This window comes from Schistocerca gregaria, chromosome 7, assembly GCF_023897955.1.
Source record: "Schistocerca gregaria isolate iqSchGreg1 chromosome 7, iqSchGreg1.2, whole genome shotgun sequence".
Classification (NCBI taxonomy): Eukaryota; Metazoa; Arthropoda; class Insecta; order Orthoptera; family Acrididae; genus Schistocerca; species Schistocerca gregaria.
Genome location: NC_064926.1, coordinates 482345436 through 482369701, shown reverse-complemented (window position 1 = coordinate 482369701; position 24266 = coordinate 482345436). Strand labels below are relative to the sequence as shown.

General features: G+C 44.3%; 1 protein-coding gene across 3 annotated transcripts in view; it reads left to right on the top strand.

Annotated features, from left to right (window-relative positions):
* LOC126282166 (eye-specific diacylglycerol kinase) overlaps positions 1–24266 on the top strand; it is a 1350273-nt gene that overhangs the window by 927219 nt on the left and 398788 nt on the right. For all 3 annotated transcript variants that reach the window (XM_049981691.1, XM_049981690.1, XM_049981689.1), the window contains exon 3: positions 5624–5765. In XM_049981691.1, coding sequence (XP_049837648.1) covers positions 5624–5765 — 142 coding nt within the window. The remainder of the gene's footprint in view (positions 1–5623; positions 5766–24266) is intronic.

Here is a 24266-nt window from a genome sequence, read left to right as displayed (position 1 = left end):
TCCATTGATAGTGACCGGGCCAAATATCTCACGAAATAAGCGTCAAACGAAAAAACTACAAAGAACGAAACTCGTCTAGCTTGAAGGAGGAAACCAGATGGCGCTATGGTTGGCCCGCTAGATGGCGCTGCCATAGGTCAAACGGATATCAACTGCCCTTTTAAATAGGAACCCCCATTTTTTATTACATATTCGTGTAGTCCGTAAAAAATATGAATGTTTTAGTTGGACCACTTATTTCGCTTTGTGATAGATGGCGCTGTAAAAGTAACAAACGTATAAGTACGTGGTATCACGTAACATTCCGCCAGTACGGACGGTATTTGCTCCGTGATACATTACCCGTGTTAAAATGGACCGTTTACCAATTGCGGAAAACGTCGATATCGTGTTGATGTATGGCAATTGTGTGCTATGTATGCTGATCGGTATCCTGGACATCACCACCCAAGTGTCCGGACCGTTCACCGTATAGTTACGTTATTTAAGGAAACAGGAAGTGCTCAGCCACATGTGAAACGTCAACCACGACCTCCAACGAATGATGATGCCCAAGTAGGTGTTTTAGCTGCTGTCGCGGCTAATCCGCACATAAGTAGCAGACAAATTGTGCGAGAATCGGGAATCTCAAAGACGTTGGTGTTGAGAATGCTACTTCAACATCGATTGCACCCGTACCATATTTCTATCCACCAGGAATTGCATGGCGACGTCTGTCCAAGTCGTGTACAGTTCTGCCACTGGGCACAAGAGAAATCACGTGACGATGACAGATTTTTTGCACGCGTTCTGTCTAGCGACGAAGCGTCATTAACCAACAGCGATAACGTAAACCGGCATAATATGCACTATTGGGCAACGAAAAATCTATGATGGCTGCGACAAGGGGAACATCAGCGACCTTGGCGGGTTAATATATGGTGCGGCATTATGGGAGGAAGGAATATTTGCCCCCATTTTGTCGATGACAATCTAAATTGTGCAATGTATGCTGATTTCCTACGTAATGTGTTACCGATGTTACCAAAACTTATTTCACTGCATGACAGAATGGTGATGTACTCCCAACGTGATGGATGTCCGGCACATAGCTCGCGTGCTGTTGAAGCGGTATTGAATAGCATATTACATGACAGGTGGATTGGTCGTCGAAGCACCATGCCATGGCCGGCACGTTCACCGGATCCCACGTTCCCGGATTTCTTTCTGTGGGGAAAGGTGAAGGATATTTGCTGTCCTGATCCACCGACAACGCCTGACAACATGCGTCAGCGCATTGTCAATGCATGTGGGAACATTACGTAAGGCGAACTACTCGCTGTTCCGAGGAATGTCGTTACACCTATTGCCAAATGCATTGAGGGTGACGGAATCATTTTGAGAATTTATTGCATTAATGTGGTATTTACAGCTAATCACGCTGTGACAGCATGCGTTCTCAGAAATGATGCGTTCACAAAGGTACATGGATCACAATGGAACAACCGAAATAAAATGTTCAAATGTACCTACGTTCTTTGATTTAATTTAAAAAACCTACCTGTTACCAACTGGTCGTCTAAAATTGTGAGCCATATGTTTGTGACTATTACAGCGCCATCTATCACAAAGCGAAACAGTGGTCCAACTAAAATATTCATATTTCTTTACGTACTACACGAATATGTAATAAAAAATGGGGTCATATAAAAAAAAGTTGATATACGTTTGACCTATGGCAGCGGCATCTAGGGGGCAAGTATAGCGCCATGTTGTTTCCCCTTCAAGCTAGACGAGTTTCGTTCTTTGTAGTTTTTTCGTTTGATGCTTATTTCGTGAGATATTTGGCCCGGTCACGATCAGTCTACCACCCTGTATATTTAATCCAACCAGCAAACCACCCATCCCTGTTCTTTAAAGAATCGAATTCCAAAATATAAAACGTCGTACCTCTCGGACTAGGTGTCGCGCAACGTCAAGTGAAAGAGAGGATAGAGAGAGGGATTTTGTGTATGATAAATCCCTTCCCTCGAAAATTTTCTTCCTTCATACCTCACTGATATTATTTGCACTAAGACTGCAATACATCCGAGGTTCCTAGTAGCTTCCCGCCCTGAGTCGATTCGGTAAGTTCTGTATAATGTTCACCAACGTGCATTCTTTTATAATTGTTGACCAAAGCGCAGAAAGCAGCTCGTAGGTTGGCGAATTCGTTATCTTGAGACTGTAATAAACAGTTATCGAAGAACTGGTACTGTATGAATAATTACATTTTGGATTGGCTTATTTGAACAGGATGCCATGTGCTTTTTATTAGCAGAATACAAGAAACTGCACAGTCCACATTATGAATCACAAATAATTTCCATTCTTCACACTTCCACAGAGAATAAACAAAATAATGAACTGCGTTTTGCTTCATTACAATCAGACTAGATTTCAATCACATGTTCAAAAAACTAGAGAATGCTGTTTAAGCTCTTAACCAATACCAGCCGCGGCAGACATGTCTGCCCTCCTCAAGTGCTCTCATATTTACAAAACCAGAGGTCACCCACGGATCTCTGATCTTACAGCCGAACCACTTTGCCCGCCATTCAAATTAGGAGCGACACGAAGGTCTCTGAAGTGCTTCGTGTGCCTTTTCGTTTGGCAGCTGTTCATTATTCTCCTGGTAATTAACAAATTTGAAATAATGGAATGATAGCCTGCTATTGAGAGATGCTTTTAAATGACATGCAAGTAAATTCGCTGTTTAGTTTTTGTAATATTAATAACAGAAATTTATCAATTCGGCACGCTGCTTTTGAACACGGCACCCAGTCGCGGAGAAGGATCATAATTTAGGAGGTCTTTCTCACGATACACGTACTAAATAAACTGTCACTATTACCGCACACCACATTACGTAATCTTCCCACCTTTCAATTGGTCTAAGAAGAGCTTCTTATGGGTGAAAATGATGGTTGTAAGGCCAGAAATATTACAGCACAACGAAATAGTTTTGCAGTAACATCTTGTGAAACACAGGGTGATTTGGTGGTGATGACGCAAACTTCCAGGGTTGATGGAGAAGGGTAAATGTACAGTTGGAAGGAAGGGACCTTGGTCCGGTACTGATAGAGTCGAATGTTATTGGCAGAAATCTGCCTGATACCTCTGACAGTGGACCTCTTACCCTGCAAGCTCTTTACTTTTCATATTTTGAGAAAACAGTATCCAGTAACATGGGCTCTAGAAGTATCAGCACTTGTTCAGTAGAAGAGTTGTGTTTACAGAAACAAAGATGAACAACTGCTCATAGCTCCTCAAAAATGAAGTTTAGAGCGCGTGTTTACTGGATATTTTTTCTTGTTTCGGCCCATACTACCCCCTCCCCAAAATATGGAAAGCAAAGACCTTACAGTAGAAGAGGTCCAGCGGAAGAGGTATCAGAACGATTTTTGCTTATAACATTCGACTCTTATTAATTCCGAACCACGGTCTCATTCTTCAAACTGAACCTTCTCTATAATCCCTGTACAACATAATCACGGAACCACGCTCTGTCTGGATGCTGTCTCAAAACCTGTGTTCCAAACAGAGCTAGTAATAAAAAAGTAATACATTAAAACAACATGGCTGGTGCTGAAGCTCTACTCTACTCCGTGACCTTCGAAAATGTACTAAGCGATAAACTTCTTTCCCTTTGTTATCTACCGGGACTGAGGGTCAGTGCGATGCCATCTGCAAGAACTATCGAAAACTTTTGAAATTATGTGCAAAGTATGTTGTAAGTCGCGAAGTGCTCCTATTTTCAAAATTTGAATGAATAGAGTTTGCGAAGTTTTCGCGCCACGAGTGATGCTACCTCAAGACATACGCACAGTTCGTAACATTAATACTTATGATTATATTTGTTAGTGAATAGATCATGACAGCATTAAAAATTTTTAATTCGCTCAATAATTATAAGGAATACTGAAAATCAAACTTTCGTTGCCCCTCGAAGCCGTTACGTAGCCAGCCTGGAACTGAAACTGTGCGATGAGCCAGGTCAACCATTTAGTAGTATAGGTTCCCTCCACATTCAGTTCCACCCGTTCGAAACATTTGGGGCGAAGTTTTTCATCTTCTTTCGCCAAACAGTTGCGTACTGTGCGACTTCGCTACTATCACTACACCTCACTCATTCTCCACAATCAACTGTAAAGTACATGGCAGGGGACATATACGTCTTAGAGCTCGTCCGGTTCCAGTGGTGTAGTACATGGCAGAGGACATGTACGTCTATTAGAGCTCGTCCCATTGCAGTGGCGTATGGAGAATGACTGAAGCCATTTTCGCGCGTTGTCTAGTTTGGAAACTTATTGACAGATTGAAACAGTGTACCGGAACGGCCCTCAAGTCTAGAAATTTGTCAGTCACGAGCAGTGTTCTTAACAACTGAGATATCCACCCACGACTCAGGTCTTTTGTGTGTGTGTGTGTTTGTGTGTGTGTTTGTGTGTTTGTGTTTGTGTTTGTGTTTGTGTTTGTGTTTGTGTTTGTGTTTGTGTGTGTGTTTGTGTGTGTGTTTGTGTTTGTGTGTGTGTTTGTGTTTGTGTGTGTGTTTGTGTTTGTGTGTGTGTTTGTGTGTGTGTTTGTGTTTGTGTGTGTGTTTGTGTTTGTGTGTGTGTTTGTGTTTGTGTGTTTGTGTTTGTGTGTTTGTGTTTGTGTGTTTGTGTTTGTGTGTGTGTTTGTTTTACTTGTTACTCCAGATATACTGCTACCACAAACGTTATCTTTCTACTTACAGTTAGTGGTACGGGATAATTAATTCTGCACAAATAGCTATCAAATATAGTGTGACGAATATGCAGCTAATTAACATGCTTGCTCGGTTCTGGGGCGAGCATTCAGTTAGGCACAACTGCCAAACAAGGACACTGTTCGTTGTCTCTTCTCCATCACATTCGTATAAAGTAGAGTCGCAGACAAATTCCTACTTCCTCATGTTTCTCCCAGCTCAAAACCGAAGCGTATTGAGTCTGTTACATATAGACAAACTTCCCTCAGAAGTTGTAGGGAGGTTTTCAGAAGGCGCTATCCACCTTGCAGTGCGGGTAGATCTGGAGTGCCATGATATTATTCTGAAGTTCAGGGAGGTTTCCTGTTGCACAAAGTAGTTCTTTCTTGACTTGAACCTGTGGGATGTCGGATACTCATATAAAGTATGAGTCCTCAAATTCAGCTGCTTAGGTTCCTCCAGTTTGGATGAGCACTGGCGACAGACATGTGGAGATGGAAGATCTGCTAGACAGTAAACTAGATCTCAAAACAACCTGTAATGAGTCTGCAGGTCTCATTTATGGCGACATCTACTTGATTGCCGTGACTAGATCTGCACCAGACTGGACATTTGTATTGTGCAGCTGATTAACAGAGCTATAGCTGAAGTTCTCAAGATGCGTCGTAACGTTCAGACGTGCTTGTCGATTCGCTATACTGTCACGGTCGTTATACGCAATGGCAGTACGAAAGACGTGATTGTGTGGCAGGTGAATGGTAAAAATCTGAACAAAACAGATGCTAAATCGTTTATATTTCATTGTGTTTAGTTCCCTTAGCTATCCAGTTTGTTGTGTGAGCAGTGAGTTGACGAGTGTGCGTTCGGTGTTCGCAGGAAAGCGGTCGGCAGCGACGGTTCGGAGAGGGTTCTGCGTTCGACGCCCGACTGGGGCGAGGGCGCCCTCAACGGGGACCACCTGTGGGTTCCCACATCTGCCTCTGGGGACTTCTGCTACGTGGGCGACGCAGACTGCTCGGTGAGTAACCGTATGTGCGCATTACAGTCGCCGTAGTCTGATTAAAATTACTTGATAGCTAACACTTCACGGGCTGGAGCTGGTTTTATCCAATCAGCGCTCAGCGTTACGCACGAACCGTTCGCCGTTGCCAAAGTGCCACGACAGTTGGTCAGTTCATATTGCCCGGCTTTGTTTCTTGTTATTGGGATCGTGAGTCGTGGAACAGGTGTGTTAATCACACACGGTAACCATAAAGGAACACACACACACACACACACACACACACACACACACACACACACACACACACACACAGGTTTCAAACACAGCACTGACTAAACGCTACTAGATCCTTCTGCACAAGGCGCGATTTAAGATCACATATACAGTTATTGTGTTCACAGCGATCGGCTTGTATTAGAAAAGTTTCGCATTACATTACGTGAAACGAAATTTTTGAAGCCTGCAGTTCATCTTTGCTACTGCAATATGAGTTACAAATGCAACAATTTTAAGCATGGTAGAGTCGTCGCGTAACTGTTAGCACAGTAACTTTTCGTGTAGAAGGTCGTAGGTTCGAAACTCCTGTAGGACAGCAAATTTTTTTTAATATGTAAGTCTAATTATTAGTTTTATTCAGTTAATTGATTTAAAAGTATTTTTAAAGTTTCTAATACTTTGCCTCGTCGTTTCCAGTACCGTATTCACTTTTTTATTTTCCATTATTTTCTTCCTATTATTTCTTCATCGTTTGGAATCTGTCAGTATCCTCTATAACCTACAAGCAGGACTGATCACCGATCGATGAAGCAGCAGTTTGTGTATCTAGTGCAAGGATAGTTTGAGATAACTAATTAATGATAGTTTTTCAGCGCCGAAACTTGAGTTTGCTCGTAAAGGTTAGCTTTAATCGCCAAGAACAAAGCGATCGCGATTTCAGTCCTGTCGCAGATTGCTGCCTGCCTTTTTCTTGGATTCTTCACAATGGCTTGCAGATATACTTTCACTGATCCGCTGAGCCGTAGTGGACTTCGAAACTAGTGTTTATGTTAGGACATCGGTTTAAATTCATAGCTACAGGGCAGTTCAGTCATTGGTCACTGATAGCCAGCTGTCGATGAAGCATCTCGCCCTTCCGTCAACCTCGCGCCGGCCGGTTGCAGCATGTTCAGCGTTAAACATTAAAAGGCCTGTGTGAAGCGAACAGCCGTGTTCTGTGTCACCTATAACCAAACAATAGCCGGCAGCCGATGTGGCAACACTGTGGCGGGAAGTGACGGGCGTTAACCATCAAGTAATTTTAATCAGACTGCTGCTGCAACTTTTGAGTAATGGCCCATATTTCATCGAAGTATAGTCAGTTGAGAGAATAACAACTTGTGAACAACTTTTTCTCCTTGACTTTCTGATGTACAAGAAAACTGAAAGAGTTGGTAAAATGTGAAAATATCCTAGGTATGTTACTTGGATGACTTCGAGGTTTATACTGCACATTTTTCGGCATTATAGTGCTGATGAAAGTGAAATTTACAGCTATCTTCTAATGTCAAAAATCATCATTTACGGTTTGCTTGGCTACGTGTATACGGTGATTTTCAATTACCTTTTATTAATTAAACGGTTTGAAAATAATGGAAAAGCAAGTACAGACCTTTTTGGTGAAAGGTGGAACTTTATTACAAAGGCTGATGGTAGATTTTATAGAGAATTCAGAGGTGGCCAAGGAGTAGTGGGTGAAAAACGAGAGAATTGTTCCTGCACAATAAATACTGCAGCGAGTTGTCAAAGTTTTTGCGTCTTATCTTGAAAGATGGTAATTCTGTTGACTCGTCTCCATCATAGTATTCGAAGTATTATGATATTGACTTGAAATTTCTCGTCCTCTGTCAGAAGTTTTAATGTAGGAATTAAAGAAAGAGAGAAAGAGCAAAGTTCTTATCTTAGTCTGTCTGTTCTTTTGGCATAGGGCCTACAGCAAATATTCCTGGGAGTATATTACCCCATCCGCACCCGCTTACCTTCCCTCTCTCTGTTATCGTCTATTTTTCACGATCACTTGCAGATATGTTACTTTCACTGATCCGCTGAGCCGTAGTGGACTTCGAAAATAGCACCTTGACAGACTCTAAGTACCTTTGACGTTTACCTGTGGCATGTCGAAATTTAGTTTACCTAAACCATGCTAAATACGATTTGAATGACGGGAAAGGGAAGAGCCAGTGGTTGTGAATGGAGTGAGACAGGGCTGTAGCCTATTGCGATGTTACTCAGTCTGTACATTGAGCAAGCAGTAAAAGAAACCAAGGAAAAGTTTGGCAAGGTAACTTACGTTCAGTGACAAGAAATAACTTGGTGGTTTGCGATGTTCCTGTAGTACATGCAGAGACGGAAAGGGACACTGAAGATCAATCAAATGGAATAGATCGTACCTTGGAAAGAAGTTGCAAGATGAACATCCACAAAGGTAGTGGAATGTATTCTAGTTAAACCAGACGCAGTGAGAGAATTATATTAGTAAGTGATACTGCAAAAGTAGAATTTTGCTGTTTGGGTAGGAAATAAAATGACAACAGTAAAGAGGATATAAAATCCAGACTGGCAACAGCAAGAAAAGTATTTTTTAAATAGATAAATTTGTTAAAATGGAATGTAGATTGCTGCTATGGTAGTGACGTATTTATTTTTATTGATCCATTTCGGTTAATTTGCTCCTTCAGACAATGTGCGTTTTTCATTCGTGGTCGATATATCAAATCAGACAATAAAAGTCAAATTATAAAAATTATTAGAAAGGACAATTAACAACAACAGCAGCAGCAAATCACAAACAGTTCATAGACTAAGAGTCCTAAATCTACACCACAGTGTAATACAGTAAAGAATGACAGCGACCAAGAATGATATACAGGGTGGTCCATTGATAGTGACCGGACCAAATATCTCACGAAATAAGTGTCAAACGAAAAAAAAAACTACAAAGACCTAAACTTGTCTACCTTGAAGGAGGAAACCAGATGGCGCTATGGTTGGCCCGCTAGATGGTGCTGCCATAGGTCAAACGGATATCAACTGCGTTTTTTAAAAATATGAACCTTCATTTTTATTACATATTCGTGTGGTACTTAAAGCGAAAAAAGTGGTCCAACTAAAACATTCATCTCTCTTTGTGATTAATGGCGCTGTAATAATCACAAACATATTGCTCACAATTTTAGACGAACAGTTGGTAACAGATTGGTTTTTCAAATTAAAATACAGAGCGTTGGTACGTTTGAACATTTTATTTCGGTTGTTCCATTGTGATCCATGTATCTTTGTGAACGCATCATTTCAGAGAACACACGATGTTACACCGTGATTACCTGTAAATACCACATTAATGCAATAAATGCTCAAAATGATGTCCGTAAACCTCAACGCATTTGGCAATACGAGTAACGACATTCCTCTCAACAGCGAGCAGTTTGCCTTCCGTAATGTTCGCACCTGCATTTAAAATGCGCTGACGCATGTTGTCAGGTGTTGTCGGTGTATCACGATAGCAAATATCCTTCAACTTTCCCCACAGAAAGAAATCCTGGGACGTCAGATCAGGTGAACGTGCGGGCCATGGTTTGGTGCTTCGACGACCAATCCACTGTCACGAAATATGCTATTCAATACCGCTTCAACAGCACGCGAGCGATGTGCCGGACATCCATCATATTGGAAGTACATCGCCATTCTGTCATGCAGTGAAACATCTTGTGGTAACATCTGTAGAACATTACGTAGGAAATCAGCATACATTGCACTATTTAGATTGCCATCGATAAAATGGGGGGAAGTTATCCTCCCTCCCGTAACGGCGCACCATACTTCAACCCGCCAAGGTCGCTGATGTTCCACTTGTCGCAGCCATCGTGGATTTTCCGTTGCCCAGTAGTGCATGTTACGCCGGTTTACGTTATCGCTGTTGGTGAATGACGCTTCGTCGCTAAATAGAACGTTTGCTAAAAGTCTGTCATCGTCCCGTATTTTCTCTCGTGCCCAGTGACAGAACTGTACATGACGTTCCAAGTCGTCGCCATGCAATTCTTAGTACGTAGAAATGTGGTACGTTTTTGAGATTCCCGATTCTCGCGCAATTTGTCTGCTACTGATGTGCGGATTAGCAGAGATAACATGAGGATAAACAAACAAAAACAAACACCGTCCGAACAGGCCGCGTAAGGCGCAACAGTACCGACCGGATGTCATGTCATCCTCAGCCCCTATGCGTCACCGGACGGGTATACAGAGGGGCATGTGGTCAGCACAGCGCTCTCCTGGCCGTTGTCAGTTTTCGTCACCGATGACGCCACCTGTCAATCAAGTAGTTTCTCAACTGGCCTCGCAAGGCCTGAGTGCACCCCGCTTGCCAACGGCAATCGGCAGAGCCGGACAGTGCCCGAACCAAGAGCTAGCCAAGCCCGGCAGCTTAACTCTGGTGATCCGACGAGAACCGGTGTTACCACTGCAGCAAGGTCGTTGGCATCAAGAGCAGATAGAATAACTAAGAGAGAGGTAGTGAATACCGGTAGGGGAAAAACGAATCTACGCCGCAACTTGGCTTAGAGAAGGGGTCAGTTGAAAGAACACGTCACGAAGCATCAAGAATTATTCGTTTGGTCATAGGGGAAGTGTTAGATATGGAATTTCTAAAGGGAAACCATTGACTGCAGTAAGCATGTTCAAATGGATGTAGTTTACTGCAGTAGCTATGCAGAGATAAAGAGGCTTGCACAGGATAGCCTAGACTCTAGAGCTGCATCGAACCAATCTTTGAAGACCATAACGAAAAAACGACCCCTTTGCAGTACAGTTCGAATCTGTTCTGAGGTAAAATAATCTCCTGTGACACGATGTGTCATATGTTCTAACATACCGAGAAATTTTCGCCTTGCCGTCATAAATACCAGTGCGGTGAATCCTCAACAAGGTGGAGGTAGCCACGCCTGAGAGTCTTGTTAGAGCCGCGGATTAGCTGCACGAGGCGTGAGGCAAGAGCCGGCTGTTATGCACCTTGGAAAGGTGTCTGCAGACACGCATGACCTGCTTTTACCGCATACTCGAAGCTTACGTGTCGGAGAAAGGGCGGGTGTATCGTGTTATCTAGACGCCAATCTCTAGGGGAACAGTCTGAGCGGTGACACATTAGCCGTTTGTTACCAGATACTATTAGCCAGCGCACCTACGAGTACGACGTCCGTCCAAAAAAATTCCGGTACTTCGTAATTTAGCCCCAATGGTACGTTGGAGCGAAATGTCGTTGGCATTCCTCGAGACGCCTATGTTTAATGTGCATCTGACGGATGTTTCATTGTTGTTTTCTGTTAGTTATTGTACAGCGCTGTATTGAGTAGAACGTTGTGACGCAGTTTGCGAATTTCGAGATGGCGGAGTTAGAGGAGCAGCGCGTCTGCATTAAATTTTACGTGAAACTCAAGAAAACCATTACAGAGACAGAGCAAATGATGCAGGAGGCCTACGGTGACCAGTGCTCAAGACATATTAGATGTTACGAATGGTTTAAAAATGGCCGGACGTAAACTAAAGATGTCCCTCTTTCAGGACACTCTTCGGCATCTACTGACGACTCTCGTGTCAGGAACGTCAACGAAACTGTGCTTCCCAATCGAAGACTGACTGTCCGAGAGATTGCAGATGAATGTAACATCATGTCACGAAATCCTGGAACGCATCGTGTTGCCGCCAAGTTCGTACCACGGTTAATGAGTCAAGACAAGAAGACCTTCCCCGCGAAATCTGTGAAGATCTTTTGGACCACGCAAATGAGAACGAGATGTTTCTTAAGAGAGTCGTAACTTTTGATGAGACGTGGGTCTACGGTTATGATTTTAAGATCAATATTGAAACTTTATAATGGGTCGGGAAAGGTTATCCAAACCAAAAAAACTCTTCAGATTAAATGTCAAACACATGCTTATACACTACTGGCCATTAAAATTGCTACACCAACGTTTCCGACTTTAATAAAGGTCGGATTGTAGCGTACCGCGATTACGGTTTATCGTATCGCGACATTGCTGCTCGTGTTGGTGGAGATCCAATGACTTAGCACAACAAGGAATCGGTGTGTTCCAGAGGGTAATACGGAACGCCGTGCTGGATCCTAAGGGCCTCGTATCACTAGCAGTCGAGATGACTGGCATCTTATCCGCATGGCTGAAACGGATCGTGCAGCCACGTCTCGATCCCTGAGTCAACAGATGGGGACGTTTGCAATACAACAACCATCTGCACGAACAGTTGGACGACCTTTGCACCAGCGTGGATTATCATCTCTGAGACCATGGTTGCGGTTACCCTTGACGCTGCATCACAGACAGGAGCGCCTGCGATGATGTACTCAATGATGAACCTGGCTAAACGAATGCCAAAAACATCATTTTTTTCTGATGTATCCAAGTTCTGTTTACAGCATCCTGATGGTCGCATCCGTGTTTGCCGACATCGCGGCGAACACACATTGGAAGCATTGCAAGCGTGTATTCGTCATCGTCATACTGGCGTTTCACCTGGCGTGACGGTATGGGGTGCCATCGGTTACACGTCTCGGTCACCTCTTATCCGCATTGACGGCACTTCGATCAGTGGACGACACATTTCAGATGTGTTACGATCCGTGGCTATACCCTTCAATCGATCCCTGCGAAACGCTACATTTCAGCAGGGTAATGCACGACCTCATGTCGCAGGTCCTGTACGGATCTTTGAGGATACGGAAAATGTTCGACTGCTCCCCTGGCCAGCACATTCTCCAGATTTCTCACCAATTGCAAAAGTCTGGTCAATGCTAGCCAAGCAACTGGCTCGACACAATACGCCAATCTCTACTCTTGATGAACTGTGGTATCGTGTTGAAGTTGTATGGGCAGCTATACCCGTACACCTGTACACGCCATCCGAGCTCGTTTGAATGCTACGGCGTATCAAGGCCGTTATTAATGCCACAGTTTGCTGTCCTGAGTACTGATTTCTCAGCATCTTTTCACCCAAATTACGTGAAAATGTAATCACATGTCAGTCTTAGTACAATATATTTGTATAATGAATACCCGTTTATCATCTGCATTTCTTCATGTTGTAGCAATTTTAATGGCCAGTAGTGTACCTTTCTTTGACTTTGAAGGATTAGTTCATCATGAATTCATGCCATAGGGACAAACTGTTAATAGATGGTACTATTGGGACGTGTCGCGGGATAATGTGAGAAGGAAACTGCCGGACTTGTGGCAAGACAGTTCATGACTCTTGCATCATAACGCACCCGCACATTCATACCTGTTGGTGCAAGACATCGCGCAGAAAACGAAATCACTAATCTGCCTCAACCTCCGTACTCCCCAGACCTGGCCCCCTGCGGACTTTTTTTTATTTCCAAAATTGAAAACTACGTTGAAGGGACGAAGATTTTCAACGATACGCGAGATCCAAGAAAATTGGCAGACGGCGCTTCGCGCGATCCAGCAACTGGCGTACCAAGACTGCTTCCAGAAGTGGAAAAGGCGTTGGGAGCGGCGTAGCAGTTCTGGCGGACAGTATCTCGAAGGAGACCGTGCACAATAAGTAAAAGATCAGCACGGAAAAAAAATTAGTGGACGAAGTTTCGGAATTTTTTGAACAGCTCTTATATTGTTGGCGTTGCGCTGCATGAAACTTGATTCTTCGGCTGTTACACATCCGAATACATAACATTCTAACTTTTCGACGATCGTTACGTACAATTTGATGAGACGTTGTACTAGCTAGCAGGTGGAGAGCTCAGTTGATAAACAGCTTTCCCCGGCACGAAATCAGCTGAACCTACTGAGGTAGGCAAACAGAGCACTGGTGGACAGAATCGATAACTCAAAGAAATCGACAGCTCTGTTGTTCACAACCCAAAGAAATCTGATACATATGAGATAACTGAAAACTTCAACAAGGTGAAAAAATGGCTCTAGCACTATGGGACTTCACTTCTAAAGTCATCAGTCCCCTAGACTTAGAAGTACTTAAACCTAAGGACATCACACACATCTACGCCCGAGGCAGGATTCGAACCTGCGACCGTAGCAGCCGCGGGGTTCCGGACTGAAACGCCCAGAACCACTCGGCCACATCGGCCGGCCAACAAGGTGATTGTGTGGCGGAAACGTACAGTATCCTTACAATCCAGTTAGCAGCGGGTGGTTTCCTGGGACAGAAACTTCTCACAAAGGCCCTGGCCTGTAGTTGATGAGGCACTGTACCTGGAAAAATTGGGAAATTGTGTTTCAACTCTTCAATTTCAGTAACTGACGCTGTAGTCTTCTTCGTGTTTGAGGTGAGCTACTGCATTCGTCTTACTGTCTGAAGGTGGTCGATGATGGTCAAATCGATAATTTCATGTGTGATTATGCGGGAAAATATACTGTTTTCAAACTAAGTACTTTAGTATCCACCCCAGTATGGCCAAAATGTCGTTGCCTCAACTATGTATCCTTTGGCACACGCCGTAAAGTGGGTTGCAAGTTATAGTAGAGGTAGATGCTAACGTTTATTTTTCACTTAAGTCTGGAAAGGGCCTTTTCGGTTTCTCTACCCCCTCCCCCCCTCCCCCCCCCCCCCCCCCCCCGCTCTCTCTTACCCTCCTGACCAGGTGCGCTTAAGCACACACCATCGCAGACTGAGTACAATCTTGTTACGTCCCTTGACCTATGGAGAGAGAAGAAAAAAAAAGAAAGAAAGAAATTGAACGCGAATGGAAGGGAAACAAGAGTGCTGAGGTGCGAGGCGAGCGGTGTAAGTGGAAGGCGGCGTGAGGCGTACCGACACGGCAGGTGTGATATGATGTGATATGCGGCCGTGTGTGTGTGTGTGTGTGTGTGTGTGTGTGTGTGTGTGTGTGTGTGTGTGTGTGTGTACACAGAGTTTGTCGCGCGGCTACTAACCAGGTTATGGCGCCTCACCTGGGCCCACCGGGCGAATACCGGCGGTGGCGCAGCTACGCGAAGGCACGTACGTGCCGAAGCGACGAGTCGTGTGGCACCGTTTGTGCTGCTGCCGCGTGTTTACACAAGCTGCTCCTTGTATTGCTGCTCGTCCCGTCAGCGCAGTGAAGGCCAAGTGTTGCCTGCAAGCTGCAAATTCAGAGGAAGCAACAAGAGTCGGTATATATGTTAATTCTTACAATCGAGTAAAAACAGCAACCAACTGCTATTAATAACGCTACTTATGAGGGCTAAACTGAGCTGTAATTTGTCCGTTCGAAACCGATAACGGTGCTTTTTGTCCCTAATCAACACCAGAAAGGATCTCGTGAGATGTTTAAATTCGAGAAAACGATTAAATGACTGTTAAATGCATTTTCTTTCTATGTCTCTGGCAGAATGATTTTATTTATTTACGTCTACAAAATTAAGACCATTAGAATCTCTCTTAAACGTACAACCAGGTAAGCTTTTAATTCACATTATTTTAATGACGACACAAGTTACAACAGGTCTTACATGTAGCCGTCCAGTGTGGCCGAGTGGTTCTAGGCGCTTCAGTCTGGAACCGCGCGACCGCTACGGTCGCAGGTTCGAATCCTGCCTCGGGCATGGATGTGTATGATGTCCTTAGGTTAGTTAGGTTTAAGTGGTTCTAAGTTCTAGGGGGCTGATGACCTCAAAAGTTAAGTCCCATAGTGCTCAGAGCCATTTGAACCATCGCACATGTAAATAAAACCCAGCAGTTGGAAGCAGTTATGACATAAGTAATGTATACTGCGAAAGTTATAGCAGAAATAAACACCTTTCAGATTTGTTTGTGAAAACCCCTGCCGGATAGCCGAGCGTTTTGAAGCTCCACTTCCGGGATTCGGTGAGGCGAGCTAGCCCAGATTGGATTCGCTGGTTAACCGAAAGGCCTGGATGTGGTCTTTAGATAGTTTTCCACATCCAACTATGTAAATAGCGAGTAACCACGTCCCGCATATGATAGACTCTACGCGAACAGTTAGAAAAACGTTAGCACAATTGAACGTGAGATTTACTCTAGCTACAGACAGATGGACGCACGGAGGTTAGTGCAAGGGGCGGGTATTCAGCCATCACCTGTCACTGACATTGTCAAAACCCGTATAGCAATACCTGACCTGTAGAGAATTCGGAAAAGACGAAGAAAAAGAATTAGACGATATTTGTTTGTGAAAAGCAGATCCAACAGAGAGAAATTACTTGCAGGTACAGTACATTTAGACCGGGGACCATGGCGGCAATGAACATGATAGCACAGATTGGAAGAGAAAGAGGAACGTGATAGAACACAATTATTGCTGAGAGTGTAAAAAAGGGGCGCGTGACTGATATGCGTTACCTGATAGCTGGAGCCGGTGACGGTATTCATAACACTTTCGGGCACCCTGCTGCATGGAAGCCCATCCATACCCAAGCACTTTTTTCCACTTCGCTTTCCAGCCACTGGAGCTTGTTATAACGATCCCTTTGCTGACGCCCTATAATTTATTCATAAAAAACTCGTGAGCCGCCCTAATTGCGACACGAAATTTTTCATGCGGCTCGTTTCAAATCTGCCCACTTGTTCCGCCCTCGTGGCTCACGTCCTCCACAAAGTTGTGCAGCGCGGACTTCCGTTAACGCAGTTCGCCGCTTCGTAGCCTCTGGGCCCACTGGAGCAAGGACCGACGTCATGTGACGTACGGTAATTTATTATTGCTGTGCTCAGTCGCGGAACTGATCGCCCATGGTGCACGGAACAGGTGACGACACTGTTGCAGAAGCCACGAAAAAAGCGTCACATCTGAAAGAACGCAAAATTTCCAAGATATTTTATAGAAACTCGAAATTAAGCACGGATTTCAATGCGAGATACTTTTAATAGTTTCTGTCTCTAGATCTGGTAGAAAATCCAGACAGATTCTGGTCGAATGTAAAGTACGCCAGTGGCAAGGCACAAGAATTTCCCTTAGTGCACGATAGCCCCGCTAATGTTATGTTACCGTTGACAGTTCCACTAAAGCGGAATTGGTAAATGTGGTTTACCGAAATTACTTCACCGAAGAAGTCGTAGTAAATAATTCAGAATTCGAATCAAGAACTGCTGCCAGCATGTGTAATTTAGAAGTAGATGTACTCGGTGTAACGAATCAACTCAAATCACTTAATAAAGGCAAGTCTTCTGCTCCAAACTGTATACCTGTTAGTTTCTTTTCAGAGTGGGCTCATAGAATAGCCCCATACTTAGCATCTATCATACACAACTGGTAGCTTGACGAAAGATTCGCACTTTTAAAGACCGGGAAGTTGCACAGATCACACCAATATTGAAGAAAGAAATCGGGAGTAATCTTCCCAATAATAGACCCATATCACTATCGTCGATTTGCACTAATTTTAAAACGCATACTGTGCTCGTATGTTATGAAGTATATTGAAGAAAACGATTTTTTCACAAATACTCAGCACTGATTCAGATGCCATCGTTCTTGTGAAAAACGAGTAGCCCGTAATTCACACGAAGTAATGACTTATCTGTAGGGGATCTCAGATTGATTCCATATTTACAGATTTCCAGAATCCTTTTGACTGCATTCCTCGAAAGCGGTTTATAATACAACTGCTTGTCTATGGAGTATCATCTTAGTATTGCGGTTTGTAATACAACTGCTTGTCTATGGAGTATCGTCATAGTATTGCGAGTGGATTTGTTTCAGAAAGGTTACAGTTCGTTGTAACAAATGTTAACTCATCGAGTACACCAAAAGCCATACCTGGCCTTCCCCATGGAAGTGTTACAGGCCTTCTGCTGTTTGTAATCAGTTAAAGATTTAAGACACAGCCTGAGCAAGCCATCTTAGATTGTACCCAGATGATGCTGTCGTATTTGCTGCCTAGTACAGTCATCAGAAGATCAGTAACAATTTCAAAGTGATTTAGTCAAGACGGCTGTATTGTGCGACAAGTGGCAATTAACTCTAAAACAATTAAAAATGTGAGGTCCGTTAAATTTCGGTTATGCGATAAATCGCACAAATCTTAACACTGTTAATTCAGTAAATACCAAGGAATAACATTACAAACAACTTAAACTTGAACGGTCGCTTAGATAATGTCGGGAAGGCGAACTAACGACTGCGTTTGACTGCCGGAACACTTAGAAGATGCAACTGGCCTAGTAAAGAGACTGCCTAAACTACGCTTGTCCGTCCTCTGCTAGAGTCCTGCCGCGCGCTGTGCGATACTTGGCAGATGGGATCGATGGAAGAAATCCGAGTGTGTTCAAAGAACAGCAGCTCGGTCTGTACTATTGCGAAATGAATGAATGTGTGTGTGTGTGTGTGTGTGTGTGTGTGTGTGTGTGTGTGTGTGGTGTGTGTGGTGTGTGTGTGTGTGTGTGTGTGTGTGTGTGATACGTGAGTTGAGGTGGCGGCCATTAAGACTAAGAGGTTTTTCGTTTGTGGCGAGATCTTTTCTCGAAATTGTAATCGGTAACCTTCCCCTCCGATTGTAAAAATCTTTCGTTGACGCCCACCTACACTGGGAGAAATGATCACCGGAATAAAATAAATCAGAGCTCTCACAGAAAGGTTTAAATGTCCGTTTTTACCGCACTCGGGTAGAAGGTGGAATGGTAGAGAAAGAACTTGAAGGTGTTTCGATAATCTCTGAGCCACTCGCTTAAGTGCGAGTTGCACAGTAGTCGATTTATATGTAAGTTACTGGAACATGTGATCTACGGACGTGTCGGAGCTGGCTGTATTGTAACCGAAGTTGAATTCGGACATACGACACTTACGGAAGGTGGCTGAAAATATTCGATTTCACAAGAGTGTATCTTCTACAAGCCAGAAACTTGGGTTAAAATTTAACTTACGCCTTCTCATAAGAGTCAGATGCCTGATTTTACAGATGTTCGTGCAGTTCTTGTACAAGTACGTGTACACAACCTCGGGGTATTTTTTGTAGGTTCAGAGTTTACATTTACCTTTCGCAAATGTATCTTTATGTGTCCTGCTCTTGAGCAGGCATAACACAATTTATGATCAGTCTCACAGATGGTAATACAAAGACCGATGGAACAAACAAGCGATTCCTGATTCTATGAAGACAGAGTTCACATAGCTAATGGCTAACCAGAGAACGTCCAGAGTGTAGCAAAGTCGTCTTCAGCGTATCCAAGAGTCCAGGGAGCTATCCAAATCACGGATGTAGTATAAGCAAGGTCAAGATTCTAGTGTTCAATGGCGCGTAATTAAAGGCTTCAGTGGCCTGCGAGGGACTGGCTAAGAGCCGGGACTCGGTGTTAATCGGCGTAATCCGTGAGCGCCCGACACTATGTTACATGCTGGCTGTAGCGGCGGCGCCTCGCAAGAAAGCAAGCTGCGGCCGGAATACGACCGGAATACGACCCACCGTTGTATATGAGGTGGCGTTCATTAAATAATGCAACACTTTTTTCTAAAAGTAGTTTGGTTTTTTCCAGTACTCCAATACAATATATCATTCCCTTTCTTTTACTGCAGAACCCTATTTTTAGTCATAATCTCCGTTCAATACGACGGCCTTACGCCGACTGGGAGGGCCTGTTTTGTATCCCGCCTGGAAGGCGGCGGGTGGATCTGCTCCTGTAAACTGAAGGGTAGGCCGAATGTAGGAAGCTAGGAGGAGCAGGTGAGGTAAAAATCTCGGTACTGCTTTTAACGTAAAAGTACATTTAATAGAGAATGACATATACGTAACTTTTGGTAAAGATGAGCACGTAGGTGCGAAGTCGGATGTATCAAAGCTAACACAGGCAAAATCTGTAGTGGCTCGCCCACTATGAAATAGAAACAATGTTGATTGGTCGTCAGCTCGCGAACAAATGGGGTCAATCTGGAGCGGCGCTCGTACAGCTGCACAGCGCCGGCTCGAGAGCGCTGTCGTCTGTGTCGGTGTCGTAGTGCAAACCTAAGAACTTGTACCTACGCCGTCTCATTGTAGCTATCGATACCACACCCTGAATGCCCGATTGGTAGCATTCTGCTGGTCGACGTTTGAGCCAACGTCTTGCTGCGTGAATAACCTCTCCATCAACCACGTTTCAGTCTGGGACCACGCAGCTGCTACGGTCGCAGGTTCGAATCCTGCCTCGGGCATGGATGTGTGTGATGTCCTTAGGTTGGTTAGGTTTAAGTCGTTCTACGAGGTGCATTCAAGTTCTAAGGCCTCCGATTTTTTTTCTAATTAACTGCTCACCCGAAGTCGATGAAACTTGCGTTACTTCTCGACGTAATCTCCCTGCAGACGTACACATTTTTCACAACGCTGACGCCATGATTCCATGGCAGCGGCGAAGACTTCTGTAGGAGTCTGTTTTGACCACTGGAAAATCGCTGAGGCAATAGCAGCACGGCTGGTGAATGTGCGGCCACGGAGAGTGTCTTTCATTGTTGGAAAAAGCCAAAAGTTACTAGGAGCTAGGTCAGGTGCGTAGGGAGCATGAGGAATCACTTCAAAGTTGTTATCACGAAGAAACTGTTGCGTAATGTTAGCTCGATGTGCGGGTGCGTTGTCTTGATGAAAAAGCACACGCGCAGCCCTTCCCGGACGTTTTTATTGCAGTGCAGGAAGGAATTTGTTCTTCAAAACATTTTCCTAGGATGCACCTGTTACCGTAGTGCCTTTTGGAACGCAATGGGTACGGATTACGCCCTCGCTGTCCCAGAACATGGACACCATTTTTTCAGCACTGGCGGTTACCCGAAATTTTTTTGGTGGCGGTGAATCTGTGTACTTACATTGAGATAACTGGTGCTTTGTTTCTGAATTGAAAAATGGCATCCACGTCTCATCCATTGTCACAACCGACGAAAAGAAAGTCCCATTATGCTGTGGTTGCGCGTCAACATTGCTTGGCAACATGCCACACGGGGAGCCATGTGGTCGTCCGTCAGCATTCGTGGCACCCACCTGGATGACACTTTCCGCATTTTCAGGTCGTCATGCAGGATTGTGTGCACAGAACCCACAGAAATGCCAACTCTGGAGGCGATCTGTTCAACAGTCATTCGGCGATCCCCCAAAACAATTTTCTCCAATTTCTCGATCATGTCGTCAGACCGGCTTGTGCGAGCCCGAGGTTGTTTCGGTTTGTTGTCACACGATGTTCTGCCTTCATTAAAATGTCGCACCCACGAACGCACTTTCGACACATCCATAACTCCATCACCACAGGTCTCCTTCAACTGTCGATGAATTTCAATTGGTTTCACACCACGCAAATTCAGAAAACGAATGATTGCATTTTATGTATTTAAAACAGTTCTCATTCTCGCCGCTGGCGGTAAAATTCCATCTGCAGTACGGTGCTGCCATCTCTGGGACGTATAGTCAATGAACGCGGCCTCATTTTAAAACAATGCGCATGTTTCTATCTCTTTCCAGTCCGGAGAAAAAAATCGGAGGCCGTAGAACTTGAATACACCTCGTAAGTTCTAGGGGACATGACCACAGATGTTAAGACCCTTAGTGCTCAGAGCCATTTGAAACAAAACAACATCCACGTGCTGCTTCCCGCGGACTGCATGTCCGAAAGAACAGACACCATATCCATATAAGTATATAGTTCTGGCAATACCGGCCGTGACCTCCTCCTCCTGTGCGGATGCACACACATTACCCGAACTCTTACGGGGCTTGATAAGAATGTCTTCCACGAGTAGTGAGTGTGTTGGGTAGGGACACTGCGAATGTAGTGTGGACGTATAAGGTGACAATGTGGGTCTCGCGGGAGGCGTATGCTAGATAGTGCCTGCAGTCGCACTATCCTCTGGGCCCTCGGTGGCTCAGATGCCGGCACGGTAGCTCAGCGTGTTCGGTCAGAGAGCTGGTTGGGCTCTGTGATAAAAAAACTGAGTGGAAGGATCAACAAACGAACTTTAACGGCTGTCATGTGACGTCCGCAACGACGAAACCCAATGATCAACAACGAACACGTTCTAAACGGCTGAAGGTCATCAATGGTGTCTGTTCTTTCGGGCATGTCCGAAAGAATAGACAGTATATCCATATAAGTATATAAAAACAACCATGTTTCATCCTCTTCGGTAAAGGTCTTCATGAGACCGTCGCACACATTCTTCCTCATCGATTTCATTTCTCTTCTCAATAGTCTGGGCACCCAACCTGCACAGTTTTTGCTGTACTCAGGTGGCTGTACCAGTGATAACACACTACCCAATGACAAACGAGTTATTTCAGCAAGCTGTAGTGTTGTTACACATCGGTAATTTTGGATGCTGTGATCAGTGGTATCCTTATTCACATCACTCACTGCCGTCGATGGTCTACCTCATCGTAGATTGTCCAGTAGAGAGAAATCACCTTCTTTAAACCTCTACAACCACAGCTGGATGCTGCTGCGATCCACTGTGTCCTCCCCATAAACAGGGAGCAACTTCCTGTGAATCGATGTGGCAGAGTCATAAAGGACAATACCTTTATATACCAACTTATAGCGAAATGTTCCAAGTATGTTCACAAAAAATTTCCTCCTCCTGCAAAAATTAAAACAATTAGAGACGACTGTGCAAAACCTTTCGAACGACCTTTGTACGAGTATAATGAGCTGCTGCTTGAATTAACTGCTATATGCATTCGTTGCAATCTTGGAAACTATTGGTGCCTCTTCTTTCTTTGAAAATCAGAACCTGCCAACTTCATATTAATTATTTTAGTACCGGTATGTATTATGAGAAGTACTTAAAATGAAGCTGGCATTGTGGGGTATGTGCTAATTTGTACGAAAAATTACAATTTTCTGCCAGAAAGGTAAACTTCTTCCATTGCACTTGAAGGTAACTGAAACATCGAGAAAAATCACGAGTCAGGTTCGTATCCCACCGCTGTCTGGGGCGTTTCCAGACACGTCTTCGGCCTAGAATCCCATTGGCTGGAGTAAATATTTTCTTCGGTGGTGAGTTCCGCTACAAACTTAGTCCTAATGGGAAGCGAACATGTGTCTGTCCCAAATAACGAACATAAGTGCATCTGGAATGTAATAAATTTATGTCGGACGTAGATACTGCTCCAATGGTTTCATTTCGAAACAGCTCATAGAAACGGCAGTACAAACTCACATTTGCACTACAATGCCTTCAGATATACTTGCTTTCACTGTCAATGATCTTCCCAAAATGATAATTATTAAAAAAAGACCCAGTCGTGTAGCACATTGTCCGCGCCGAATGCTTCTTTGAACGCTGTAACTGAATGCTACAATACAATACATTCGTAGGAGTACATCATTGTGCCACTACTTGTCTCTGGCTTGCATCGGTGGTTGTACGTGAAAGACACCGGTACTTCAAGAATAACTGCTAAAATGGCGGTCCCAGGCAGAAACCACGGGCACCCAAAGAGTTAAGAGATGCTTATATATACAGTTGCCACTAGGATGGTGCTCCGTCCTGTTGACAAATGAACTTTTTCGGCATGTTGTCGCTGCTCAAATCTGCAACCCATATGGAATGTATGGAACAAAACACGTGTAGCTCTGGCGAGTCTGCCTCGTGCTCGGCTGTGGTATGTGGCTACAGTGTGCTGCATGCTCGTACGATGTTGTGGTTCACTTTTCCACTTAAGTGGAACGAAACCTCATTACTGAACACGAACCGTGGGAAGTTGTCTTGCATCTACCTACCCAGAATTCACAAAACTGCACATTGATGTTTATCATTGTGAAGCGTTTCTAGCAGACCAATAATGTGTGTTTTGAAACATAGAAGTCGCTGCAGAATACGCACAGTCACACAAGAGGAGTGGCTTACTCTCGCCTGGCACGATGAGTAAACTTCTACGGAGCACTTGTCGAACACTGTAGAATGTCCTCGCGGCGTGAAGCAGAACGTGATGGCGGCCTGTTGATTTCCCCCCACACACACTAAGATGACAAAAGTCACGGGATACCTCCTAATATCGTGTCAGACCTCATTTCGGCCAGTGTAGTGCAACAACTCGACCTGGCATCAACAAGTCGTTGGAGGCCTCTGCAGAAGTATTGAGCCACGCTCCCTCTATAGACGTCCAGAATTGCAAAAACTAATGCCGCTGAAGCATGTTGTGCACGAACTGATCTCTCGATTATGTCCCATCCATGTTCGATGGGATTCGTGTCGGGTGATCTGTGTGACCAAATCATTCTCTCGAATTGTGCATAATGTTCCTCAAACCATTCGCAAATAATTGTAGCGCGGTGACATGGCTCACTGCCGTCCATAAAAATTCCGTTGCTGCTTTGGAACAAGAAGTCGGTGAAGGCCTCCAGGTGGTTTCCAAATAGCGGAACGCGACGATTTCCAGTAAATGGTCAGTTCAGTCGGACTACAGGATCCTGCCCATTAAGTGTAAACTTAGTCCACACTATTATGGAGCCAATGGTTTCGTGGGTTCTGTTCAAAAATGATTCAAATGGCTCTGAGCAGTATGGGACAACTTCTGAGGTCATCAGTCCCCTAGAACTTAGAACTCC